The sequence below is a fragment of the Camelus bactrianus genome, chromosome 6 (genome assembly GCF_048773025.1).
Source record: "Camelus bactrianus isolate YW-2024 breed Bactrian camel chromosome 6, ASM4877302v1, whole genome shotgun sequence".
Lineage (NCBI taxonomy): Eukaryota > Metazoa > Chordata > Mammalia > Artiodactyla > Camelidae > Camelus > Camelus bactrianus.
The window spans coordinates 12386367-12411676 of record NC_133544.1 but is presented as its reverse complement, the minus strand read 5'-3'; the positions used below and the strand labels follow the sequence as shown (position 1 = coordinate 12411676).

The 25310-nt window shown below is 44.6% G+C and overlaps 1 protein-coding gene across 7 annotated transcripts in view; it reads right to left on the bottom strand.

Annotated features, from left to right (window-relative positions):
• The window catches only part of TTC7B (tetratricopeptide repeat domain 7B), a 225336-nt gene that overhangs the window by 60239 nt on the left and 139787 nt on the right, over window positions 1–25310 (bottom strand). For all 7 annotated transcript variants that reach the window (XM_074365147.1, XM_074365148.1, XM_074365151.1 and 4 more), the window contains one exon: window positions 5984–6100. In XM_074365147.1, coding sequence (XP_074221248.1) covers window positions 5984–6100 — 117 coding nt within the window. The remainder of the gene's footprint in view (window positions 1–5983; window positions 6101–25310) is intronic.

Sequence of the window (25310 nt, the reverse complement as noted above, 5' to 3'; positions counted from 1 at the left end):
ATTAAAGAACCACTGACCCCTACTTTCAAAGGGTGATCACAGCCATAGACTCGTTTGTGTCCTAAGAACAGGCCTTTAAGATAAATGGCGTGGTTGATCCTTCTGTTTAATAGACGAGGAAAGGGAGGCGCGAGGCCACACGCTGGGCTGGTTGCCGGCAGAGCTGGAGCTGCAGTGTTCCTGAGTTAGGCAAGGTCGGGCCTCGGAGAGCACACAGCAGGGTTTGGCTCCGGCCTCCAGGCCGGTGCTCCCACCAGCTTCCTGCACTGAATTTCCCTCTCCCGTCTGCAAAAGCAGGGTTGGCCCCATTCGTTTGGCAAGTCACAGGAGACCACGCTATGCCGAACTGGAATGAAGCACCATTTAGGGAATTTAACTCATAAATACTCTCCCCCACACCCCACAACTCTAAGAAGCTTATAAGCACAAACAATTACATTCTTTTCTCCTCTATAATGATAGTCTGTCAAAGAAGCATATGTCTCTTGTGGTTTGAGTCTTTAACGCTTTTCTTCAAATCCATTTTTCCCCCCAATCTAGGGGTTCTACAAGTGATTTTTTTGTTGTTATTGTTAAGAAGTTCAAATTCTACAATAAAGGGACACAGTTTCCTTCCTCTATGCAGCTGTTGCTAAAAGTGGTACAAACAAGATTTGGTATGAAACTTAATATGGTTTGCAGGCTGCAATTTCCACGTCCAGTGATGTAGTTAGAGAAATCCACAGGAAACAGAAGGAAACTGGCTTCAGTACAGACTGTTTGTCAGCCTATACTTATTACATCACTGGATACATGTTTTTGGAAACTGTTCTATTAATTATTTCCACAACTGAGGAACAATAAATGTCTCTGAGCCACAGACAACATAAAAGTATATGCAAGTTTCCATTAATCACATTACCGATAGAATATTTCTAGCATTGGTCTGTTCATGTATGTATTTTTAATATAAACATTACAAAAAAACTACAAAATATTACAAAGAGTTAATTATCTGACTGTTGCAATGGGTCCCCATTTAGGAATTTTTCAGGAGACGTTGTCTCAAAATACAGTTGTATTTTTCATCACCTTAGGGATTCCAGGCCCACAATGAGGTGTTGACATTGCAAAGGAAGGATTTGCCTAGGTTTTCAGTGGACCAGATCTGAATAAGTGAATGGGGAATTTGTTTTAGCTACAATCCTCCAGGCTGCTCATCTCGCCAAGTTTCAGAGCACAGAGTTGGCTGCCGTGTGTTGATTTGGGTCCTGGAACCCAGCCAGGGGTCTGGGTTTTTATCCTACATCTGTCCCTAATGGTTGGTGACTTTGGGCAAGGCCACTTTCCCTGTGCCTCAGTGACTTCCCTGTGAGATGAGGGCAAGGACTGTCTTCCTACATAGACCTGTGTCAGGCTGAAGTGAGGTCATGTAGACAGAGCATTTGGAAGAGTTATAACTTCCAGGGACGTGCCAGGTGTCCTTATAAGCACCATATCTACAAACGTGCCTCTGGGGTTAACACGGCTGGCTAACTTCTGAATATGACTGATTCCTAGCCTTCCGGGGCAGCGGTGGGTGTGGGGAAACTGAGTCAAGGACCCCCTACGCCAAATGTTAGAAACCCTAACTAAAACCAAAATCTCAACTTGTGCACCTCACCCGCTGCTAAGGGCCCAGGACCGACGTCCCTTCTACCAGCTGAGAAACAGTATCTGGTTACACTCCTTAGTTCATCTTCCACAGAATACAGGAGACAAATAACTGTTCAAAATGGAGACGATGTTTCCGCTCTGACTTTGTGACTGAGAATTTTGCTGGGTGCTTCAAGCAATTTTTAGTTCTTCCTTTATATGGTGCAGAATTTGCCTTTGCTGTGATCCACAGAATGTGGAAGGATAAAGGGAGCCTAGCCAACCCTCGAGTCTCCGTGACTCTCACTCTGGCCTGTGTCTCTCCCTCTGGGGCACGTCTGCCTGGGTACCTCCAGTGGACAACTCCCCCTACCCCACCCCAGGCCAGTCACCTCACCCCTAAGGGCCAGGACCTCCTCCCCAGGAGGATGGCAGGAAGGAAAGGAAAACTGTTCCTGGTCAGTGACTTGTGTTAGTAGAGGGTTTATAGAAGGAAAACTGGAAGGAACCCCAAATCCACAGCACATGAGCTGCAGAGATCCACACATGTAGATGTATACATCCAGGTAACTTCTGTTCCCCATTTGGACTGAAAATCCTAAGTAAACTGTAGTGATGGTTAAAGTTATACTAGAAATTGGAAGCTTCTCTTGGAAATCTTCTGTCACCAATACACAGAAATCAGACACAGGAGGCAAGCTGGTGGTGGACTGGGAGTCAGAACCCTGGAGTTCTTGTCCCAGCTTTGTCCCCTCCCAGCTCTGAGATAGTGCCTGGCACACAATAAATATTGGATGTAATAGAGGGGCCTTGGAAAGGAAACCAGAGCGTTTCCCAGGCATCGTAAAGCTGGATTACAACAGTCAAGGCAAATTCCCAACATTCCTGAACTCAATTTTCTCATCAGTAAAATGGGTCTGATAGTAACATGACATTTGCCCATTTTATGGGGCTGCTTTGAAGATGAATCAGAGTACACTTTGTAAAAAGAAAAGCTCCAGCAAAATACTGGTGGATGTTAGCATCAAATGGGGTTTCCAATTTCCAACTGAGGTTAGAGCAAAGAAATAGTCTTTTTAAAAAAAACTTTAAATGCTATTCATTAATGTCATTGAAATGGGACTTAGGAAGAAAAAATTTTCTTCCAATCATAAGACTACATGATGGAGCTGGCCCAAGGGGCGGTGACAAGAGGGGTAAGAAGTAGTTAATAATGAAAAATAAAAATAAAGAGAAAGAAGTTGGTTGCCAACTCAAGAGACGCAGCGAGGGTGGTGGAGAGAGCTTTGATGTTAGGCAGACCTGGGTTTGAATCCTGACTCTTACTAGTTGTGTAATTGGGAAAACTAGGGCAAGTTCTTAAGTGGAAAGAACAGTAGTTATCCTGCAAGGCTGAGGCCGGGGTGAGGATACCATATGAACAGCCTAGCACGGGGCTGGCACAGAGGAGGTGCACCATCCCTTCCTGAGATGCTGCAGTGCAGGGGGGCTGCTGGGCTTTCTGGCGAGGCTCTGGCCAGAAGTCATGCTGTCTCAAGTGGCCAAGACCTGAGAGAGCCCTGTGCTTTACTAGGAGAGAAGACAAAACATGAGGCCGATTTCTATCCTAAATGCAAGCAAAAATGTAGACCTCGGGAAATGAACCCAGGCTTCTGAAATGCCAGACACTTTGCCAAATGTACACTCAGGAGAATGCCACCCACCCTTTTGCCTACAGCAGGAGATGCGTTCTCAGCCTGCGGGTGGACCATGCTTGGCTCAGCGACTTGCTCAGAGTGTGGTTCCCCTTCAAGCCAAAGTAAAGCGGAGGGAGGAGTCGCAGAGAGCACGGAGCGAGTCTAGTCTCAGTTTGGCCCTGTTACTGCCCATGTCTTCCTCTGCCCTCCCTGTGCCCTGCTCTGGAGCCTCCAGCCTCCCGATGGGGCTGTTGGGGGTGGGGGTGGACCTTCTCCAGGTAGATACCAAATGCATCCTGCCAAGATGCTTTCTGATCAGTTTTCTTTTTTTTTTTTAAGCAGGGATGCTTCTTACCCACTTGTTCATCCTTTTCTAAAACCCTATGTGACCCGACTCGAGGCTGCTGGACCCAGAGCTGCCCTTATCTGGAGAACTGCGGAGTGTGTTTGTTGTCCCTGTCGAGACACAGCCCTCCCCTCTCTCTGTTTTATTCGATTGCCAGGGTCACGTCCTCCCCGACCACACTGGGGAGGATGTCTAAATTTGCACAATGGTGAGGGCTACAGGAGAAACGTTTATTTTTATCTCCAAGAAAATAAAGTTAAAAAAACAAACAGGAAGCTCCTTAATAAGGGGCTGCTCGATTGCCACCCCCCACCCCAGGCTGGCAGGGTAGCTGGAGGGGGCAGTTCTGCAGAGTCCACCCCCATCCCCCACCCCCATCCAGACTCTGCCTGGAGCCAGGGTTCCTCCCTCTCTGGCCCTGAAAGATCCTTCAGGAAACAGAGGAAGTATGGACGCAGCCCAGGCATTTGGTTAAGTATTTTTAAAAAGCTTTCCAATTCTGCTATTTTTTTCTCCTCACATTCAATATTCTTGGTTGCTAAGTGGGAGGAAATGTGGGGAGGTGGGAGAGGTGTGGAGAACTGAGGGAAAATTGGCAACGTGAGAGCTGATGGATTTATCTTCTCATTTCTAAAGAGGGTGCAGGCACAGGAACGTGCTCCAGTCCGGAAGCAGCCAGCCTGGGGAGCAGCTCCCATCGCTGGGCCTGTGGCACAGACGCTCCTCAAGTCCTGCTGCTTCGGGGGGCCGGGAGTGGGGGCCTTTGGGGGACATAAATACGGACATTTTCTATTTCTGCCTACAGACTTAGGAAAGTAGAATTTTCTTTAAAAAAATTAAAATAATCGTTACCTCCAGAACATCCCCCCAAAGGGGAGGGGCCAGTCTCCTGATCATCTCTTCGCCAAGAGGCCGATGGGCGCAGCGGGCCCAGTGATGTGCCTCAGTCTCTGCTTAGGAACGGGGCTCTCCCGCCTTCTAATTCTGTGACTCCCGCTCTGCAGGGGTGGTTGTTGGCCGGTCCCCCCACCTTCTAGCTGCACTGCCCATGAGGCCTGGGCTCCCAAGTCTATCTAATGTCAGCTCCCAAGGACCCATTCCCTTACCAGGGTCCTGACTGTGAACATTTTCTTTAACTACAAACTTGTAAAACAAGATCTCACATGGAACCCCGCCCTGCAGCCTCCCGAACCCCCATCCACCTTTTCTCGCTGGCCAGCAGCCTCAGACCCGCCACCAGCTCACCTGCCTACCTCCTGGGTGAGCCACACCCCTGTGCACATTTATCACACGAGTTATACATTTTTATGCTCCTCTGCCGCTTTTCAGGAGCAGAAGGTGGGCTGTCCTTATATTTTGCTGTGAACTTGAAAAATATTCTGAGTGTATGAGCCGTTGTTTGACTTCACCTGAATCATAAGGTCCCTGTTCATTAAATCACTTCCCTCAGAGGTCAGGGCACACTTGGTAACCCGGGCATATGCTGGGAAAAACTGCCCAAGACTTGAGGACGGTGTCTTTCCGGGTCATGATGGGCGCTGACTAGTGGACCTTCCCCAGACTATCTGCCTCTGCCGGGTGGACCCCTTTGACCGACTCCCACCGACTAGGCCATTTCACAGCTCTGGGGGGCAGAGTTAGCTGGTGGAAAACCTACGAATTTTGTCTGGTTGAGATACAATCGATTTCCACCTCGCAGAAACGATTCCACAAACAATACATTTCATTGTCCTACAGGATGTTGTTTTTGTATTTCTTTGCAAATTCATTTCGCCATGTCTATTTTCCAAATTCTTTGAATGGGTCTTAACATTTTACTGCTTCCCTCATTAGTGAAGTAAATCAAATCTTTGATAAGTGCTTCTTTTATGTTTGTTTGAGTCATGATTTTAACTTTTTAAAAATTACACTTTATCAGGCCAGGAGCGATGTCTACTTTTCTTACTGGGCTGTGGCCTGCTGTCTACGCAGGTCTTTTAAATATCACTGTGAGAACTGCATGGAATATATACTTGACTAGTCTTTCCATAAATCACCAGAAAGATGATGAGACTTGTCAAGGGAATTACATAAATGGCCAGTGAGAGACATCAGATAGAGACCAACTGGAATTGAGCCTGGGGGGCCACCGAGGCAACAAAAGCTAAAGAAACCCACGATTTGGAGGTTTCGTCAGACACTGGCAGAAAACCCCCTTAAAAATGGAGCATGTGAGGCTCCTGTGGTTCACGGGGGCCCGGAGTTGCACAGACGTGAAGAGCTCGTCCTTCTAAATGCCGGTCAGGGATGGGCCGAGAGGCAGGGGTCATGCAAAACCCACGCACAGCAAGCACCGCTGGCCTCTTACCTGGGGTTGGTTAGGTTGTAGCAGGATTTCCAAATCTGTAACATGTGCTTACAAGTGAGCAGCGCCTCATCTGGGCCTCGGCAGAGTGACTCCAACTTCACTTTGGAAAACAGTAGTCTGTGGTGGGAAGACAAAGGGAGAAAAGAACACAGCTCAAGCCAGAGTCCCCGCCAGAACAAAACCAAGTGGCCAGAAGCCACTGTGCCTGTTCCAGAATGGGGTGTCCAAAGGCTGGATCCCAGGGAAGCAGTGGCCACAAGGTCAAGGGTTCCAGAACTCCCAGCTCAAGATACGGCTCTGCATTAAGTCTCACCACCAAGGCAGCGCAGGCACACCACCACCATTTGTGGTCAGGTTTAAAGCATCAGAGTGGCTAATTTCATTCAGGACACAGGGCTTTTTATTAAGAGTGTGCTTTTTATTTTTACTTATTTCTATTTTTTGTTTTTTTAAGAGCATGCTTTTTAAAACAAAGCCATTTTATTTTCAAAACTTCAAAAATTCATCAAAAGTGAATCAATTTACTTACAAAATACACAGGGGATGTGACTCAGTTGATATAAATATCTACAAATAACCTTCCACAATGATCCTCATCACATGAAGGTGAATACATCTCATCAGCCTCAAAAAGCCTGACCTGAAAGCACATAAAAAGGGGGCCTCTGGCTAAGGCCCTCTCCTCGCGGATCTTCTCCAGGCCTGCTATTTAGGGGGTAGGACTTCAGCAGCTCACCCATCATCACCAAATACCTCTTCCCTGTTTTTGTTACCCAGATGGCTTCGCGTTCCGTCCAGACCTTCCAAGCGCTCAGCTTAGACCCTTCTCCCTCTCCGCCCCCCAGAGTTGCTCCACCCCAAAACCTACCTGTGTCTCTCTAGACATCAGCTCTCCTGGTCCCTGGGCTCTTCACAACTATCCTTGTGGAAACCCCAGCATGAGCCCAGATCCCATCCGGACGGTCTTGCCCGGCTCTAAGAAATCATACTATAAAGATCTCTAAAAATCATTTTCAATCCCAGATCAAGAAACTGCAGTGATCCCTTACTGTCTGTAATAATAAGTCAAAATTCCTTATTGAGTCCTTGAAGACGCTCTGCCCACTGGCTGCCCCTATTTTACCGTCCCATTCGGGGCCACGTATCCCACTGGGCTCTACACTCCTACCAATATAATTCACTGGCCAATATGAATATGTTTTTCATAACTCTAAGAATATATATGCCATGTCTTCAATCTTAACTTCTACTCATCCACATTGGTCCTTAATTCCAACTAAATTCAGCTAACCACCCCCCCATCAAATAAGTCTTCACCGATAACCACTTTCACACCTGTATCTTCTTTACTCTGTGTGGCTCACATTAGCTGGTGTTGTTAATAAAACGAAGACAGACACAGGGAGGAGCTCCTGTTTTTTAAAGGTCTTCTCTGTGCCTGTGCTGGCACTTTACGAAACAGTATCAGTGTTGTCTTTGTAAGGACCTTTCTCAGTAGGTGGTGTTTACTCCCCTTCAATAAAAGAACCCCAGCCTCTCTCTCTCTCTGGCCTCACTACCACAGTGCCTAGAATTGTGCTCTGAGGTCATTGGGCTTTAAATCAGCATCTGCTCACTGACTATTTTCTCTGTAAACCACAGAAGATAAAGAAATATGCTTCTAGTGATTTAAGTTAGATGTAGAGGAGAATTCCTCACTATTCATTCGAAGGTAGGCACTTTGGAGGAGGAAAGTCTTTTTTTTCCCCTGTGAGAGGTGGACTGAGGGTGGCCCTGTCACCACCCAAGGTGGGAATAGGTTAGCACCAAACACTCCCTCCAAATCGAACGCAGGGGGTGCTGGGGGCCCCCAGAGGGGTCAGGCTGCAGCCTCCTCAAGCCTGGGTCTGCAGAAGTCTGGGACGACGGGGCAACGGGCCGGGGATGAGAGGGGTGTGGGTCCTGATCTACCAGCAGGTGGGCAAAAAGAGTGAGGCCAGATGTGAGAACAGCGTTTGGCTTCTTCTCAAAAAAAATCTCAAGCAGTGGAAATCCCCTGAGGCCTCTCTACTAAGAATGGTGGCCACTCAAGGTGCCTTGAGGGGTTTTAAGGAGCCGGAAGCTACTCTGCTGATGTCTTCTAGAGTCCAGAGGGTGGTAGAAGTTCTTTCCCACCAGAATCTCCCACCAAACATGGGTCGACTGGGAGCTGTGTTACAAAGGAAGGAGGAGCTGCCAAATGGTCACCTGTCAGCGCCTGGTGAAGACCTACCTGGAGGCCAGAGATTCTCATGAGTGAGGGCTGATTGCCAAGCAATTTTGGCCAGGGAAGACCCCATCGGGACCCGACAGGGACCAGGATGTTCACCGGAGGCACATCAAGTCCCCTGGATTAGCCTGGCTCGCAGCTTGCCTGCCCTGAGGAGGGCCAGGGGGTGGTGGGAAGGTGCCCCCTGCACGGCAGGCAGCAGTGCGGCTCTGGGAGCAATTATCCACGGTTCCTGTTACTGTACCCAAAGTACAAAATGCCAGGCTCGTCTGTAAGCCGCAGCCTGGGGGAGCAGTTCTGTGCAAGCCTTCTTGGCTGGAAAAAGAACTTCTAATTAACATGAAATAACAGCTTTCAAACACTTGACTCGGGATATGGAGTTGAAAAGGTGTGGGCTGGATTGCAGAGAACCAGACAGGAAGAACAATAGAACTGCTGAGCACAAATGATGGAAAGGGCACCTGGAAGTGAAGCAAGAGGACCAGCAAGAGCAGGAGGCTGGAAAACACGGGCTGGGGAGGAAGGGCAAAGCCTCTTGGCCGCTGTCACGTGTGTGCATCGCGATGGGCAGAAAGCGCCGGGCGCCTCTAACTCTGACACACCCTTGAGTGCGACAGAGGAGCAGGAGACGTGGAGGCTGGGCCTTCCTTGTCACTTTTCCCCCAGCCCTCGGCTGGTTTGTAAGGCAGAGAACGGTGCGGACAACAGAACAAGGGATGTCTGTCATCAGGTTTGCCAACCCCTGCTCGTATGTTTCATGACTGTTTGAAAACATCTGGCTGGGTGCGTGTTACACCAGCCCGGACGTGAAGAGTACACAAACAACGATAAGTGTTAATTTGCTGCAGTTGATGTCCAAAGAGACTATGGATTCAATCTACTGAGCAAACCCTGAGGCAAAAAACCTGGGACAAACCAGCACTGACCGCACTTCAATATGTGGAACTGTCAACCTGACGGAGAGGGCAAAGGTACAGCCAGGCTGAGATGATTTGCCGGCCACGTCACCTACGTCCCACCATAAAGTAAGGAAGATGTTTCCCTAAGTACAGCAGGAAGTCATGCTGGGAAAATGGTACATTCCTATCCCCTACCCCGGCTCAAAGTCCATTAACCTAATTACATTTTTTTTTTGTTCAGAGATTCATTGAATATTTATAGGAAATTAATGAAGAAATAGAGGAACCTCGCTGAAATACTGATCTGTGTCTCTGAGAGCCCAGCATCCTGCACAGTGCCTTTTATGATCTGGCTCCTGCCCACATGCTTAGCCTCAGGCTGCCCACCAGCTACGTCCCCCATTCTAGCTGCCATCAACTTCCTCCATATGTCACCCTCCTTCACGCCCCTGGGTCTTTGCACATGCTGGCCCTTCTGTCTAGAATGCCTTTTCCATCCATTTCTGCTTTTTAGGCCTCTACTCATCTTTCAAGATTCAAGTCAAACAGCACTCCCACCCCGGCCCCCCACTGAAGCCAGCCTTAAATAATGTTCTAAAACTCCCAAATGGAAATGCAATTCCAGAAAATACAAGAGCTCTCAACTGTGAAATAATAAACTATAAACCAGGAAGCTTCGGTGTTCAAGACGAGTGGAATAATAACAATTACAGCAGCAGCTGCCAGATGCTTTACATACGTGATCACCGAGTCTCACAGCACCCCTGCACGCCAGGTTGAGAGCTAAGTCATGTGCCCGAGTTCACACTGCTGGTCACTGGCAGAGCAGAAATGTAAACCCAAACCCATCTGACTCCAAAGCACTGGGCAAAACAGAGAATGACTTAAAATATTCTAACCACACTACTGACACTAGTGAAGATACGGAGCATTTTCTAACCCACTGCCAAATACTTAAAATGCTAAAATGTGCAAAGGTATGTGTTAGATACTGTGTGGAATGAAAAGTGGCATGAAATAGGGTCCCTTGCCCTCAAAGAAATCATAGTCCAATCCACAGAAAAGACCTCGCCTCGAGTATCAGGCAGGATTTCTGGCTTCGGGACAGATCACAGACCCGAAAGCTGCTGGAAAAGAGGAGTCTGGGCTGCTGGGGCGTTGCTCCCAGGATCCATCATCCATGGTTCTTCAGAAACCATCATTTTGCCTGTGCCTCTTGTGACTTGCCTCTTTTACTCAAAAGTCAGGTGCATATAAAACTCTATTGTCATTTGAAGGAGGCAGTTAATCAAGATTTTACTTTTCATTCAAACTAATAGAAATGATATTTTACCCTATTTTTGGATTTTTTTGAGGATCCCAAGACAACTCTTGAAATAACAACTGTCTGGCTTAGTGCAGAGCTTAGAAAGGAGCCCCACGGCCCCTGGTAAAGCTCTGAGCCTGTGGCATTGTGCCTTTTCACTGGGCACCTTAGGGAATGTATCAGGTATCAGGGTGGCACTTAATCAGGGATGAGGATGGTCTAATCCTCACCCCCAGGAAGACTCTCCTCACCCCCTGGAAACTGCCCCCAGCCAGTAGACACTCGCCTCCAGCACATCCCTCTGGTTTATCTTTATCCTGGACCCCACTCCCACGAGTCCCAGGCTCCACAGGATTCCTCGAGCTTATCGCAGACCCTCACATCTCCCTGCCTGAGTCCGTGGTGTTCCCTCTGCCTGCCTGGAAGTCCTCCCGCCTGCACCCCTCCCACTCCACCTGTGACAATCTCCCCATCGGATATCTCCCATGACCCCCAACCTTGGGCAGCATCTATCTTCTTCTTCATCTCATATATAAAAATGTTTTTTGTTATCTGTTTATTCACCCCATATTTGTACAGTTGACTACCTCTACGTCAATGTGCCAGATAATGAAATTGAATTTGTTCATCCTTTTGTCAGTCATTAAAAAAAAATGCCTGTTATGCCCAAGGCCACAGAGGGGAATAAGACAGAGTATCTTCCCCCTCCCAAAGCTCATAGTCTAGTGTTATATACACATGCTATGTGATGAACACAAACAGGCATATGGACAAGGTTCCTTGGCTGCACAAACAGAAGGAGACAGAATCTGCCTGGGGGTCATGGAAGATAGCGGAGAAGTAGGACCTGCACAATTAGAGTGGGAGAGGCAGAGGGGAGGGACCTTGGTGGAAGGAACATTTTGAGCAAAGGCAGGTGTGCTCAGGGAATGTCTGGAGTCTGGGATATGAGGTTGGGGACCGAGATAAAGCTAAAAGGGTAGATATTGCTAAACTCTGAAATTGAATATGCCTCACAAAGCTTTCTGGTGAAGAACTCTTAATGGAAATAAATTAGAAAAGTTTAGAGGAATACTATGGTAGCAATTCCCTCCAACCTTACTTGGCAGTAATAAAAAATGAGCTCATTAAACGCGTCACGGAGGAAACATAGGTATTAATAAATAAAACTCTAATTAGCAGATCTGTAAACGCTGTATTCAAGGCAGCTGATTCAGAAAGAAAACCACGGGAACCTTGAACGTTTGGTATTTCGCGCTGATCTGTGTTTGTGTGCTCTTGGGCTCAGCATGCCAGGGACCTGTCTTTGTTTATCTGCTGAATGTAGGCATGGATGCAAAACAGCTGTGCAGAGAATGCATGTGGTATCTGCCCAGGAGGGGCAATGGCCACAGGGGCCTTCAATACCGCCCATCTCTCGCTTCCAGGGAGCCTGACCTGAGAGCTGGAGTGGTGCTGGCAGCCAGACACCCGACGGGAAGTGAGCATCTGTTGCCAGATTAAAGGAAATAATAAAAGGCACTTTAAAAGAAATAATTAAAAGAAATAATGCACCAAGCAGAGGTGGGGGTGGGGCTAGGGAGGCAGGTATGTTGAAATGAAATTTTAAATTAGGAAGATGGTCTGGCAGCCCCAGATCAGAATGGTAAGAGCAGTCAAAAGAGATGTGCCCCAAGCACGTGGTGACTAGGAGGAGAGGTGGAAATCTGAAGCCAGTGAGTCAGCTGGGAAAGGAGTCTGAAAGGACTGAGCGGCAGCCCCTCGCTGGTTCTGCAGACGCTCTTACCAACGACCTCTAACCAGCCCCTCAGAGAGGGCTGCGGGCTGCTTTCAGATTCCAGCGTGGTGTCACGAAAAAAAAATCCATCTCAATTCCTTGTCGCCCACCTTTCTGATGGCCTACTGGTCTCAGGGCCCTTGCTCTCCTGTCTGGGTTCCCAAAGAAATCCAGTCCCAGGAGGTGGTGTTCTCTGTAAAAAGCAGCCTCTGATCCAGGGCTGAGTCACCATCACTGAAAATCCACGCCGTGACAGGCCTGCGAGCAACCGGGCCTGGCGCGGTCCCACAGGCCCAGTCATCACCAGGTGAGCCAATGACAGGTGGGCTGCAGCCACGCCGGCCCCGAGCTGAAGCCTCCAGCTCCTGAGGCTCCTCTGACAACCGCTGGAAGGGCTGGGATGTGGAGGCAATTCCTGTGACTGCTCCTATTAGACATCAAATGATGCTCGGGGTCTCACTAATGATGACTGTTCAATAAATGTCACCTGAGTGAATGATCTATCTACTCAGCTACAACACAGGAAATAAACAGTTTCCTTGATCATATGGCTCACCTAATTGCTGTACTGGCATGCTGTTCATTGACCTATTAGGGAAAAAGTACAGATTCTTCCCATTAACCCAAAGCTGGAGAAGGCCTTGAGAGGGCCTATGATGCTTTGCTGCTCGGTGCTGCCAGGCCAGGCAGCCTCTGCATCCCCCGGGAGCAAGTGAAAAATGCAGAAAATACCCCTACTCTAGACCAATGGATCAGAATCTTCATGCAACAAGATTCCCAGGTGATATGTGTGCAAATTTGAGTTCAAAAAGCACCACTCTACTTCACAACTCTCCATCCTAACCTTCAATGGTCTGATTTTTTTAAGACCCCTTTAAGAGGAACAGCATTCCCATAGCCCCTACACTTCGGAAATTCTACCTGTGTTTATTTCATCCCAGTGAGAATTTTGAGGGTATTCTATTCTTAAATTCAGAGGGAATTCTGATCAACCACTTACATTAAGCTTACAAACGAAGGCTGACCTGACCTGTGGTCTGGAACAGACTGCTTCCCTTCCTTCTGGAGAGATTCCCTGGATGGCATCCTGGTGGCTGTGCTATAACCCCGTCCAGGCCCTTCCTGACCATCTCCAGGGAGGGTCAGCGTACTCATCCAGGGGCACCATTCACATTGTCACCCACATAAAGGGCAACCCCCGAGCCTACAGAGCACTAGCCAGTCATCCACTCCCTTGGGGGTCCTCTTCAGGGTGGGAAAACTCAAATGTCTTCCAGAACCAGGCAAATAAACAGGAGCTGGGCTCAAGAGCTCAGGGAGTGTCCAGAATCATGCCTGCCTGCCTGCCCTAAAGGTAACCAAATGCAGACATTGATGGAACATACATTAACCTCCTGGAACTCTGCTAACACATGTCTGCTCACTGGGAAATCCCTAGTCTGCCAGCTTTTTAGGGATCAAATCTGAGTACCTGGTTTCCTTGACAAACCCCCAAAGCACATGCTGACTCCTGCTTGGTTTGCTAACAGAACCACCAAAGTAGGGTTTGAAAGGTATGACTCTTGTCACGAGCGCATCTCTCTAAGAACAAAGCCCTGCTGAGCAACCGGCCCAGGTAGCTCGATGGCAGACTTCTGTCTGGTAGGTTGTTTTTTTTTCTTTTTTTTTTTTTTACCACTGAGGAAGTTCTAGAAATCTGAGCACTTTCAGGGCCTGTGGTTGCTGGAAAAGAGGGGCCGCACAGTGCCGGCAGATTTTGGGGGGGTCATTCAGCACATTTTCCACGCTGGCCTCCCTGTCACCATGAATCTCACCCCAGTCCAGGCTCCCAGATCTGCTGGTTCCTGGGAAAATCGACACCACGCTTGCTCAACAAAACAAAGTGTCAGGAGCAGACAGCCCGCTGTACAGAACTCAGCAGCCCCTCGTCCTCGCCTGGGAGGCTGCTCGTGAGTGACGGCGGTGCTGGGGACGGTCCCCGCCGTCTCTGAGCCTCTCTGTATCCTCATCCTGCCTCCTCTCTGTGACAGGCAGGGACTCCTGCTAGATTCCGTATCAGTTACATTTTGCTTCTCATTTCAGTCAAAGTGTCAACAATCTGGACTGCTCCCCCATCCTCCTGGTGGTATTTTTAGAACAAACAAACAACTGACATATTTAGCTGAAATAAATCACCTCAAGAAACCCCAGTTTGGCTTATTCTTTGCTCCCACCTCAGCTAGTTATCTCAGCTCCGATCAGCGGCCTGGAACCTAAGCTGGAAATGACCTGGACAGGCTGAACTGAAAACACCTGCAGAATCACTGGCCAGGTCTGAAAGGCCTCCTCCAAGTGACCGAGTTTGACACTTTTATGAAGGGAGCCATTTCATTCAGTGTTATGACCACTGACCCCAACAGTTGGGACGATTTCCTGAGCCCTGTCTGACCAGGCAGTACCAGGAGCTGGGAGGGGTGCACAGAAGTAGGAGGCAGAGAACCCCCTGCCCCCTAGTTTGGTGAGCGAGTCGGTGAGCAAGTGCCTTTGGCCCAGAGACTTATCTGGTACGTAAACGTGGGGACAGGAAATATTTGCAAGCAGGTTTTCTCATTTAACTACTCTGGCTCTAAAAAGAAACTGTTTATTCTCTCTGAACCACAAAGCCACTGGTCATCTCTAAAATGGGGAGGGTGTGAACCAAAAGCAGATCCACTGACCGGCCACTCCCCAAAGGCCATCTCTCTGCAGGACTTCCCTGTCTTTATTTCTGACTCAGCTGCCCTATTGCCCCACATCCCCGAGTCTGAGGATGGGAGCTCAAAAAGAAATGACACATTTGGGCCCATTTCAGGGATAACAGCAGATGTGAAAGGAATGGGAATTCTATAGTCACTGAGACCTAGAAGGTAGAGGGCCTGGCCAGGTGACACATGGACTCAAAGGGATCCCTGAAGTTCTGTGGTTCAGAGCTGGCACCCTCCACCCAAAGTCAGGAAGGGCGCTGGAAAGGAAGAAATGGTGCTGGGAAGTTGGCTGGCTCTTTGGGACCAGAGGTGGACAAGGCGTCCCTCCGGGATCAGAGGCCGAATGTGGCCATGAGTCCTTGCACAGAAACCTGCTTCTGTGAATCCTGGCCTGTTTTACCCATGTTCTCTCTTTACCTCCTGTATGTTCCCACTTAGCACACCATGAGGTTTGGTTGGTTTTGTTCTGCTTGTTTCCAAGGTGCCAAGGGAGACGGTGGGGACTGCGCTGCTCCTGGATGGCATGGGTGGTGGTGGCCGCAATGGTGATCTTTGTTCTTCTGAGGCATTCAGCACAGCCCATGGCAACCCCTCCACATCGCACAGTGAGGTGTGTGAAAGCAGGGATGGCGCCTCCCTTGGCCGTGGCTCTCCTTGGCCTTGGCCTTGGCCTGGCATACACTTGGCAGAAAGCAGGGCTCTCTGATCCTTAACTGGGGGAATAGTTAAAGGACAGTGAGTCTGACCCTCTGCAGGTGGGTGATGTGTCCCCACCAGCTGTTTCAGCCCAGGATCCCACAAAAATGCTTAGGGGATAAATTGGGAGCTTCTCTTTTTGCTCTCCTTTGCACTCAGATGTTTTGTTTTGTTTTGAACTAGTATATTTTCATTACCTTAAAATGCAAAAGACCATGAACTGGCATTCAACTATATTTGGACCTTTTGAGTTTTTTCACGCTTGGCAGGGTAACTAGCAGGAGCTTTATATGACGTTTGCAGAAAGCAGACATCCTCATTTCATCACTTAGCGGAAGTTGGCAGAGTGAAAAAGGAAATGGATGCTAGAAGAAACACAGGTAGACATGCTTAGCTATGGACTAAGGCCTCCGGGCCACTCAGCAAGGTTGTCAGTTTCAACCACTCACTGCACAAATACATAGTGATGTTTCCAGCGAGCCAAGCTCTGGGCTAGAGGCTGGGGGTCCAGAGATTTCCAGGAAACACCCCTCTTCATGATTTCTGAAGATGATACTCCATCTTTTGAATGGTAGAATCAGATCTCTAGAATTTGAGGCGCTGTAAAGTTAAGCACTGAAAAAAATAAGCCTTCCGCATGCCACCATGGGGGATGGTTGGCTCTGTGTGGCTGCCCTGGCCTGGCCTCTCCCAGCAGCCAGGAAGCTCAGCATGCCCTGAAGGTTTTGTCTCCGGCATGCTCAGACAGAACCAGGTAAGGGGGGACTCTCAGGAAAGGAAGCAGAGTATTCCTGTGAGGACTGTAAACTGGGGGCAAACAGCCACATGCACACTGGGCACGCGGAAATGGGGAGAAGAGTTTGTGCCAGCACAACCCCATCTGCGGACGAGCCTCCCCAGCCCTGGAGGAAGGAGGATCCTCTCATAAGCAAACAGCTTCGAAAACATTTCTCCTTCAGCTCCTCTTTTCCAGTTCTTCTCCCCTTGTCTCACAACCCTGATCTTCAGTTTCTAGGACATTTTTCACCACTTTGGGGGGATTCTGTCCCTCTTGACAAGCATCTACTTTTACTGAAGGCAACCCATAGACCCAGAACCTCACAGAAAGATTACAGAAATGGCTGGAGTAGATAGAGGCTGCTTCCTTGCTTCAGCAAGTCCCTCCCAGAAGAATAGTGGCTTAATTATCCAGAACCAGAGAACCCAAGGGCAGAGGGCCCCCGCCACCTACTCTCAGCCCTGCGAGGATGCTGGAAACCCTCCTGCCACCACATGTCAAAAAGGAGAGGTCAGGAAGTTGATTTTTCAAAACTGTGGTAAAATATACAGAACATAAAATTTACAGTTTTAAAGTGTACAGTTCAGTGGCATTCAGTACATTCACACTGTTGTGCAACCACCACCACCATCCATCTCCAGAACCTTTTTCATCTTGCAAACCTGAAATTCTGTATCCATTAAACAGTAACTCCCCACCTTCCCCAGCTCCTGGCACCCACCATTCTACTTTCTGTCTCTGTGATTTTGACTACTCTGGGACTCTCATATAAGGGTAATCATACAGTGTTTGTCCTTTTGTGACTGGCTTATTTCATTACCATAACATCGTCAAGGTTCATCCATGTCGTAGCAATGTGTCAGCATTGTTTAGAACAGCAATGTTCTAAAGCTGGATAACATTCCATTGTATGTGTGTACCGACTTTCGTTTATCCATTCATCCATCCACAGATACCTGGGTCCCTTCTACCTTTTGGATATTATGAATAATTCTACCATGAAATGAACATGAGTGTACAACATCTCAATTGAGCTCCTTCTTTCAATTCTTTTGAGTATTTACCCAGGAGTGGAATTGCTGGATCATATAGTTATCTATTTTTTTGGGGGGGGGACCTCCATACTATTTTCCACAGTAGCAGCACCGCTTTACATTCTCACCAGCAGAGCACAAGGGTTCTAGCTTCTCTGCATCCTCTCCAACACTTGTTACTATCTGGGTTTTGGGTTTGTTTTTGTAATAATAGTCATCCTAATGGTATCTCATTGTGGTTTTGATTTGCATTTCCCTAATGATGAGTGATGCTAAGAATATTTTCATGTGCTTATTGGCCATCTGAATATCTACTTTGGAAAAATGTCTATTCAAATCCTTTGCCATTTTTTATTTGAGTTTTTTTTTTTTAATTGTGGCAAGTTGATTTGAAATAAGCTACTGTCCCACTTAATTTGCTCTACTTTGATCTGTGGTGTCTTTTAGGCTGTCACCCACTCTCTGCCCAAAGATCCCCTCCCCAACTTGTATCTGAGAACAGGCACCCCTGGTTTGGCTACCTTGCACTCATCCCTCCCAAACACCCTTCGGGTATCCATGGATCATTTCTCTAGTGTAAGAAGATGAACAGCCTCCTTCTTTGTGGTCCAACTTTCTATCAAATGCAAATTTAATGGGCATGTTCATTACTCCATCACTCAGCTCAGGCATAAAAATAGCCCATAACACCTGGCCTCTCAGTAATTGCTACATCAACACATTACTCAATATGATATTTCAGCTTAAACTGAGTTTCTCTGAGTGTGCGTGTGTGTGTTAAGTGAGACACAGTGAGAAAAAGACACAGTCTAACTTGTCAAGTCATGATTTGTTTTTAAACCAGATATATACTCCACTCAAGAAAAGAATGATCCTCATCATGTTTTCTGGTTTATTGGAGAGATTAACAAAGGAGATAGGATAGAAATCCTGCTCATGTGGACTGTTAGCTCTAAGAGAGCATAAACTGTCTTTCTCTTGTTCACAACAGCATCCCCAACCCTACACGTGGCAACTGGACTGTGGGGAGAATGCAGGGCTTTAAAGGCACAGAGTGCAGAGGCCAAGGCCAGCCTGCCTGGGTTCAAAGCATGACTCTGTCACTTACTAGGTGCATAATCTTGGACAAATCACTTAACCTCTCTGTGCATTAGTTTCCCTAGCTGTAAATGGGGATGATCATACTACCAACCTTTGACGGTCTCAGGATTATTAAATTAGTTTAAAATATATGAAGTCCTGATAAGAGTTGCCTGTCACAAAGCAGTAAGTAAATGCTAGTGGTTATTATTGCTAAATGAGTGAACAAATGGACGAAATAATGAATGTTATATATCTTCATTTCTTTCCATACAGTTGGTTCCTATTGGTGTAAACAGAAATGTGATTGTCTGACAAAATCTGCTTCCACACATGGGCGAGCAGAAGACGACCTGTGGAAGAAGAAGAGCTCATCTTCCAATCTGGTGACTGAGGGTTTGTTTCGACATCTGAGGTATCAAAGCCATGGATCCGAAAACACACTTTAAAAAGTTGTCCAAACAGCATAATGATCTCACTTCACTTGTATTTGTATTTTTGAGAAGTCTCAAAAGTTGCTTTTTGGTGCTTTTTGTGGTGACACTTGATGGTTTCTTAAGTGTGCTACTGATGTGATGACCTCTCGGAGAGCATGTGAATCAGGGAGTGCATGTGTTCTATTTAAGGAGGAAAGAGTAAAATTCAAATCAACTAAGAATCTGTAATTAGGAAAGTTGTACAACCACAATTTGTCTCAGGGCAAGAAACTGCACCCTGGCGTGGCTGCCCTTAGCAGCTGAATTCGAATAACACATCTCAGTTACACTAAAGTTCTCAAATGCCACCACTGGTATGATACTCTCTGATGTGTTTTCCAAAGACAAAAGAAACCAACTGTCAGTTCTCCTTGCAATATTTTATCTAAAAATAAATAATCCCATGGAAGAAACACAATGTCTGTGAGGGCCTGACTTAGCCCCAGACACACTGTCTTCAGGAGAGACAACAGTTCCAACATTACCTGGCACCTACTTCTTGGGCCAATGAGGAAAATTACTAAGTAAAATGTATTAATCAATTAGGACATTTTTGCAAAGCTGCATTTCAAAAGAAGAAAGATCGAGGCTCTTATACCAAGTACAAGAGATAGTGAATCTCTCAAGATTTATGAACACTGTTCAACATAAAAATGTGTACTTTGTTAAAGTTTATTTTGGGAAAACCTTACAGTGTGTTAGAGACATTTAACGCATAATCAACAAATACTAATCTTTCATTCTTTTGTTTAGGTATTTAATAGTTATAGGTTTTAAAAAACAATTTTTCAACAAGAAAAAAAAGGCAATAGAAGAGGAACAAAAAAGACAAGACACATATATAGAAATGGCAGATATATATTCAGTCATATTTAGTTGTATTAAATGTGAATGGACCAAACACTTGAGACAAAAGGCAGAAATTATTAGACTAAATAAAAAACCAAGAGCCAACTATATGCCACCTATAAGAGAAGAACTATTGGAAGAAACAATGGCTGAGAATTTTCTAGAAATGATAAACAACACAAACCATACATACCAAGCCACAGTTTTAACAAGTCCAGTGGGTCCCGAGCAGGATCCACTCTTAGCCATATCACAGTGAAAAGGCCAAGCATCACCAACAATGGCACTTAAAGCAGCCAGAGAGAAAAGACAGATGACACTGAAATGAACTAAAATTAAACAAATAGTTGATTTCTCAACAACCACTAAAAGAACAAGATCACTTCTTCTGTGAGGAAACGTGAGCCTAGACTCAGAGATCCAGTCTGCAAATCTCTTTTGAGAGTAAAGCCAAATACCATTTTAGACACAAATGGAGAAAGTTTGCCAGCAACAGGCCCTTAATAAAATTTCTAGGATAATCACTAAACAACAACAACCAAAACAATGTTTCTTTTCCAAATTAGTAAAGGAAAAATATGTAATAAAAAATAATCACTCTAAAAGAAGGTAGAAAAGGAGAGGAAGAGATATGAAAAAAGAGCAGGACATACAGAAAACACAAATGAAGTGGAAGACACTAATATAAATATGTCAGTATTTGCAATAAATGGAAATGACCTACATGTTCCAGATAAGACTCAGCCTGAGTTTAAAAAAAAAAACAGCTATATATAATGAGCACAAGAATGCATCTAAAACATAAGAATATAAAAAGTTCAAAGTAAAAGAATGGAAAATGTGTTCCAAGCGCACACACACATATTGTATGTGTGTATATATGTATAGGCACAGAAATATGTGGATATGGATGTGTGTATAGATCATACAAAATAGACTTTAAGGAAAAATGAATTATGCAACTTCTTACATATTGGTAAAAGGCTGAATTTACCAAGAAGACATAGCAATTCTAAATTTATATGCACCTAACAGCATGGTTTTAAAATATATAAAGCAAAAATTGCTATAACTATGTGGTGAAGCAGGAAAATCTACCATTCTAGTGGTAGATTTCAACATACCTCTGCTCAATAATTGATAGATTAAGTAGACAAAAAATATTGATAAGAATAAAGATCTGAATAGCAGAGTTGCTAGTTTAACCTAATAAAATATAAAATATACAAAAATTTACCCTCAAATGCAGAAAGCATTCTTTTCAAGCACATATGAAATATTTATAACAAGGGACTATATGCTGGGCCATAATACAAATCTCAACAAATTTCAAATTGTATAGATTATAGTCTCTGAACACAATTCAATGAAGTTAAAAGCCCATTGACAAAAGATAAGTACAAAAACCCTCAAAAAACACTGTTCTAAAATAATGAGTCAAAAAAAGAATAATGGACATTTAAAAATATTTAGAACTAAACAAGAACAAAAATTCACATATTGAAACTTGTGGTTTATAGCTAAAGCAGTACTTAGTGGAATATTTTATCTTAAATGCTATGTCAGAAAATGAGAAAGTCAAAAAACTAATAAACTAAACATCCAACTTAAAATGTTAAGAAGGAAAACCAAATAAAACAAAACAGAACAAACTTCAAGAAAATAGGAGAAAAGAAATAATAGAAATAAGGACAGAAATTCATAAAAGAAAAAGTAGATGTATAGTCAAGATGATAAAAAAGCTTCTGGTTCTTTGAAAAGATCAATGACAGATTTCTGGCAAGACTGTTCAAGATGAAAAAACAAAAAAAGGAAGGCATATTAAACAATATTAGGAAGGAAAAAGACTTAACCACAGATGCTGTATGACAATAAATAATTTTAAAACATGATAAACAACTCTATGCCAATAAAATTCAGAATTTAGATTAAATGGACTAATTCTTAACGTATACAGAGGATATTAAACATAGCTTAATAAAATAAGAGGTAGAAAACCTGAATATCTTATAACTATTTTTAAAAAGCATCAGAAGTCTTTCCATGGAAAAAAGACCAGCCCCAGATGGTTTTATAGGCAAATTCAACCAAAACTTATTATTCTAGGAACAAATAATTCCAATCTTACACAAAGATTCCAAAACACACAAAAAAGAACTACTCCAACTCATTTTATGAGGCTGGCCTAACCTTGATGTCAAAACCTGACAAGGATATAAAGAGAAAGGAAAATTACAAGCTATTTCACACATAAACATAAATGTAAATCTTCTTTTAAAAATTTAGTAAACAGAATCCATTAAAAAAAAAAACTAGTGGATCATGATCAAGTTGGGCTTGTTCCAAGAATACAAGGTTAACAACATTTAAAAGTATCAATATAATATTCACAGATGAAAGGAGTAAAATCATATAATCATCTCAATAAATACTGAAAAATCATCTGATAAAATTCAACATCAATTCATGATTAAAAAAAAAAAACTCTTGGGAAGAAGTAAATTTCCTTAACCTCTTAAATAGAGGTTTAAACAGAAAAGCATGGAATTTTTTTCAGGTAGCTAAGAATAAATCTAGTAAACATCATAAAATCATTATGAAGAAGATTATAAAACTTCTCTTAAAAAGCATTTTTAAAAGCCTAAATAATTAGGGAGATAATGACCATAGATTAGAAAACCCACTGTCATAAATATCTAATTTTCCCCAAACTAAGCTATTGGATTAAATGTAATTCCAATCAAAATCTGAACAGATTTTTTTTGTGGATCTTGAAAAGCTAATTTGTAGATTTATATGAAAGCTCAAAGTCATGAAAACAGCCAGAACATCCCTGAGGAGCAAGCTGCAGGGGTGGGCTGACCTCACGTGTAATAAAGTTGTAAGAAGGATGACAGAGTGGCAGTCACTCCGAGACGAGACGGGCACCCTGCCCAACGGAACCCAGTGGAAAGCTCAGAGACAGCCCCTCACACATATGGACACTTGACTTAAGAAAAAAGTGGCCCTGGGGAGGAACCAGGAAAGGAATCTTCAATACGTGATGCTGGGACAGTCGGTAACCACGTGAGAAAAAACTACATTGGATCTCTGACACTCACGTACATAAAACAGTCACTTACAGATGGACGCCTAGCTTCAAGGGTGAAAGAGAACATGAGAGAGCTTTAGAAGACGACCTAGGAAAGGTGTCTTAAACTAGACACAGAAGTACTAACCATAGATGCCACTGATAAATTCAACTATACTTAAAAATTAAGAACTTCTGCTCATCAAAAGGTATCATTAAGAGAAAGCAAAGACAAGACACAGACTGGGAGAAGATTTTTACCACACATATAACCAACAAGAGCATTTTTAACCATAATATATAAAGAAATCTTACAAATTAATATTGAAAAATACCAACCAAATAGAAAAGGAAGAAAGACTTCTATGTGTGCTTCATAAAAGAGAAAAATTTGGTGACCAATAAGCAAATAAAAAGGTGTTCAACCTCATTGATAATGAAGGACATGCAGCTTAAACTCACAATGTGACACCACTGACCAGCGATCAACACGCCTAACACCTAGCGTTGGTGTTTGGACCTGCATGTCTCCCGGGCGCTGTTGCTGGGGATGCAAATGACATGTCGGCTTTGGAGGACAGTTTGGAATTATTTGGTAGAATTGAAGATACTCGCAGCTTATGACCCAACAATTTCACTCCTAGGTGTCGACCTAACGAAAAGCTTACACTTGTGCACCAGGAGAACCGTGCAAGGACATTTACCGCAGCATCGTTCACAATAGCCGAAAACGGAAAACAACCCACATATCCACTTACGGTAGGCTAGAAAAATAAACCTTAATATATTTATACAATAAAATACTATCCATCAGTATAAATGAATAAACTGCTGCTGTATGCAAGAAGGGAGAACCTCAGGAACATCATGTTAAGCAATGAAAGCAAGTAGCATATTGTACATGTTTGGTACAATTCCATTAAAATTTTTTTCAATATGCTAAACTGGAAATTTTTATTCTTTGCTTTTTTTTTCTTTCTTTTTAGTGGGGAAGGTTTGTTTGTTTGTTTGTTTATTTTAATGGAGGTACTGGCGATTGAACCCAGGACCGCATGCATGTTAAGCACACACTCTACCACTGAGCTACATCCTCTCTACCTAGAAATTCTTATTATTTAGGAGTACAAACATACATGGTATAGAAACATGAGAGAATGCTCAACACAGAATTCATGATGGTGGTTAACCTGTGAGGCCAGAGGTAAGGGAATAGGACAGCGGGAGTGCACAGGAAATTCATAGGCAACATCGATGATCTTTTTCTTTTTGTTTGCTTTTTGGGGGTGAGGCAATTAGGTTTTTATTTTTTATTTTTAGAGGAGGTACTGGGGATTGAACCCAGGACTTCATGCATGCTGAACATGCTCTCTACCACTTGAGCTATACCCTCCCCCACAATGTTCTTTTTCTTAAACGAAGAAGTGGGTACACATATGTTAGTTGTATCATTATTTTAAATAGATTTCATAAATAGTCTTTTGCTTCTACTCAATATTCAATAATTTGATTCTAAAATATCACAATTAAAGACACTGTACTAGTAGTAATGACAATATGAATTCCTACTTATTACTGGGTGATTGCCACGTACAAATGCCTTAAATGGACTGGTGAGGACAGCTGAATGCCCTTGGAGGAGCAGCTGGTCTCTCCAGTGTTACTCATCCTTACTGTCACCATGAGACAATAAAGTTGGTGGTTCAGTATTTTGAATAACCTTAACAGGGACCAGAAAGTTTTGTAGTTCTCTGCATTGAGCTAAGAGGCTAGTTCAATCAATTCTCGGTTCAACGGGTTCAGTGCTCAACTGTTGGACAGACCTGACCCGAACGGAGGGCAAGGCTCTCACCCCTAGCTAGCAGGGATGGATAAAACACCCATGACACACTCAGTCTGTGGGAGGTTACGGCTGCTAGGACACAAGAACCACGAGGCCACCCCAGGCTTCCAAGAGTCTACAGTTCTGCTGCAGACAAGCTTGTCACAAACAAACAGATGCTACCTGGCACTTGGGACAAGTGCCTACATAATCTGGTTTAGGTTGGAGTCGAGACATTTTTACCCAGGTCGGAAAGAAAACATGCGATACACTCACTACATCTGGCCCTGACTTTTAATAAAGTGTTCTTGGGAAGAAGTTTCCCATCACAAAGGAAGAAATACAAATATTTAAAAAGCAAACAAGTCATCGGCTGCTCTCAGCCCTGCTGCCATATGCTTTGCTTTTTTGAGCTTACAGCTTAACATTAAAATAACAGGCTCGCATTCCTCAAATATCTCCACTGCTGTTCCTTACTTCTACTACTTGAAAAGGCTGTCAGCTGCTGTCACTTGGAGGCATTACCATATTAGCCACCACTGTTTACTGCTTACTGTGTGGTGTGGCTATTA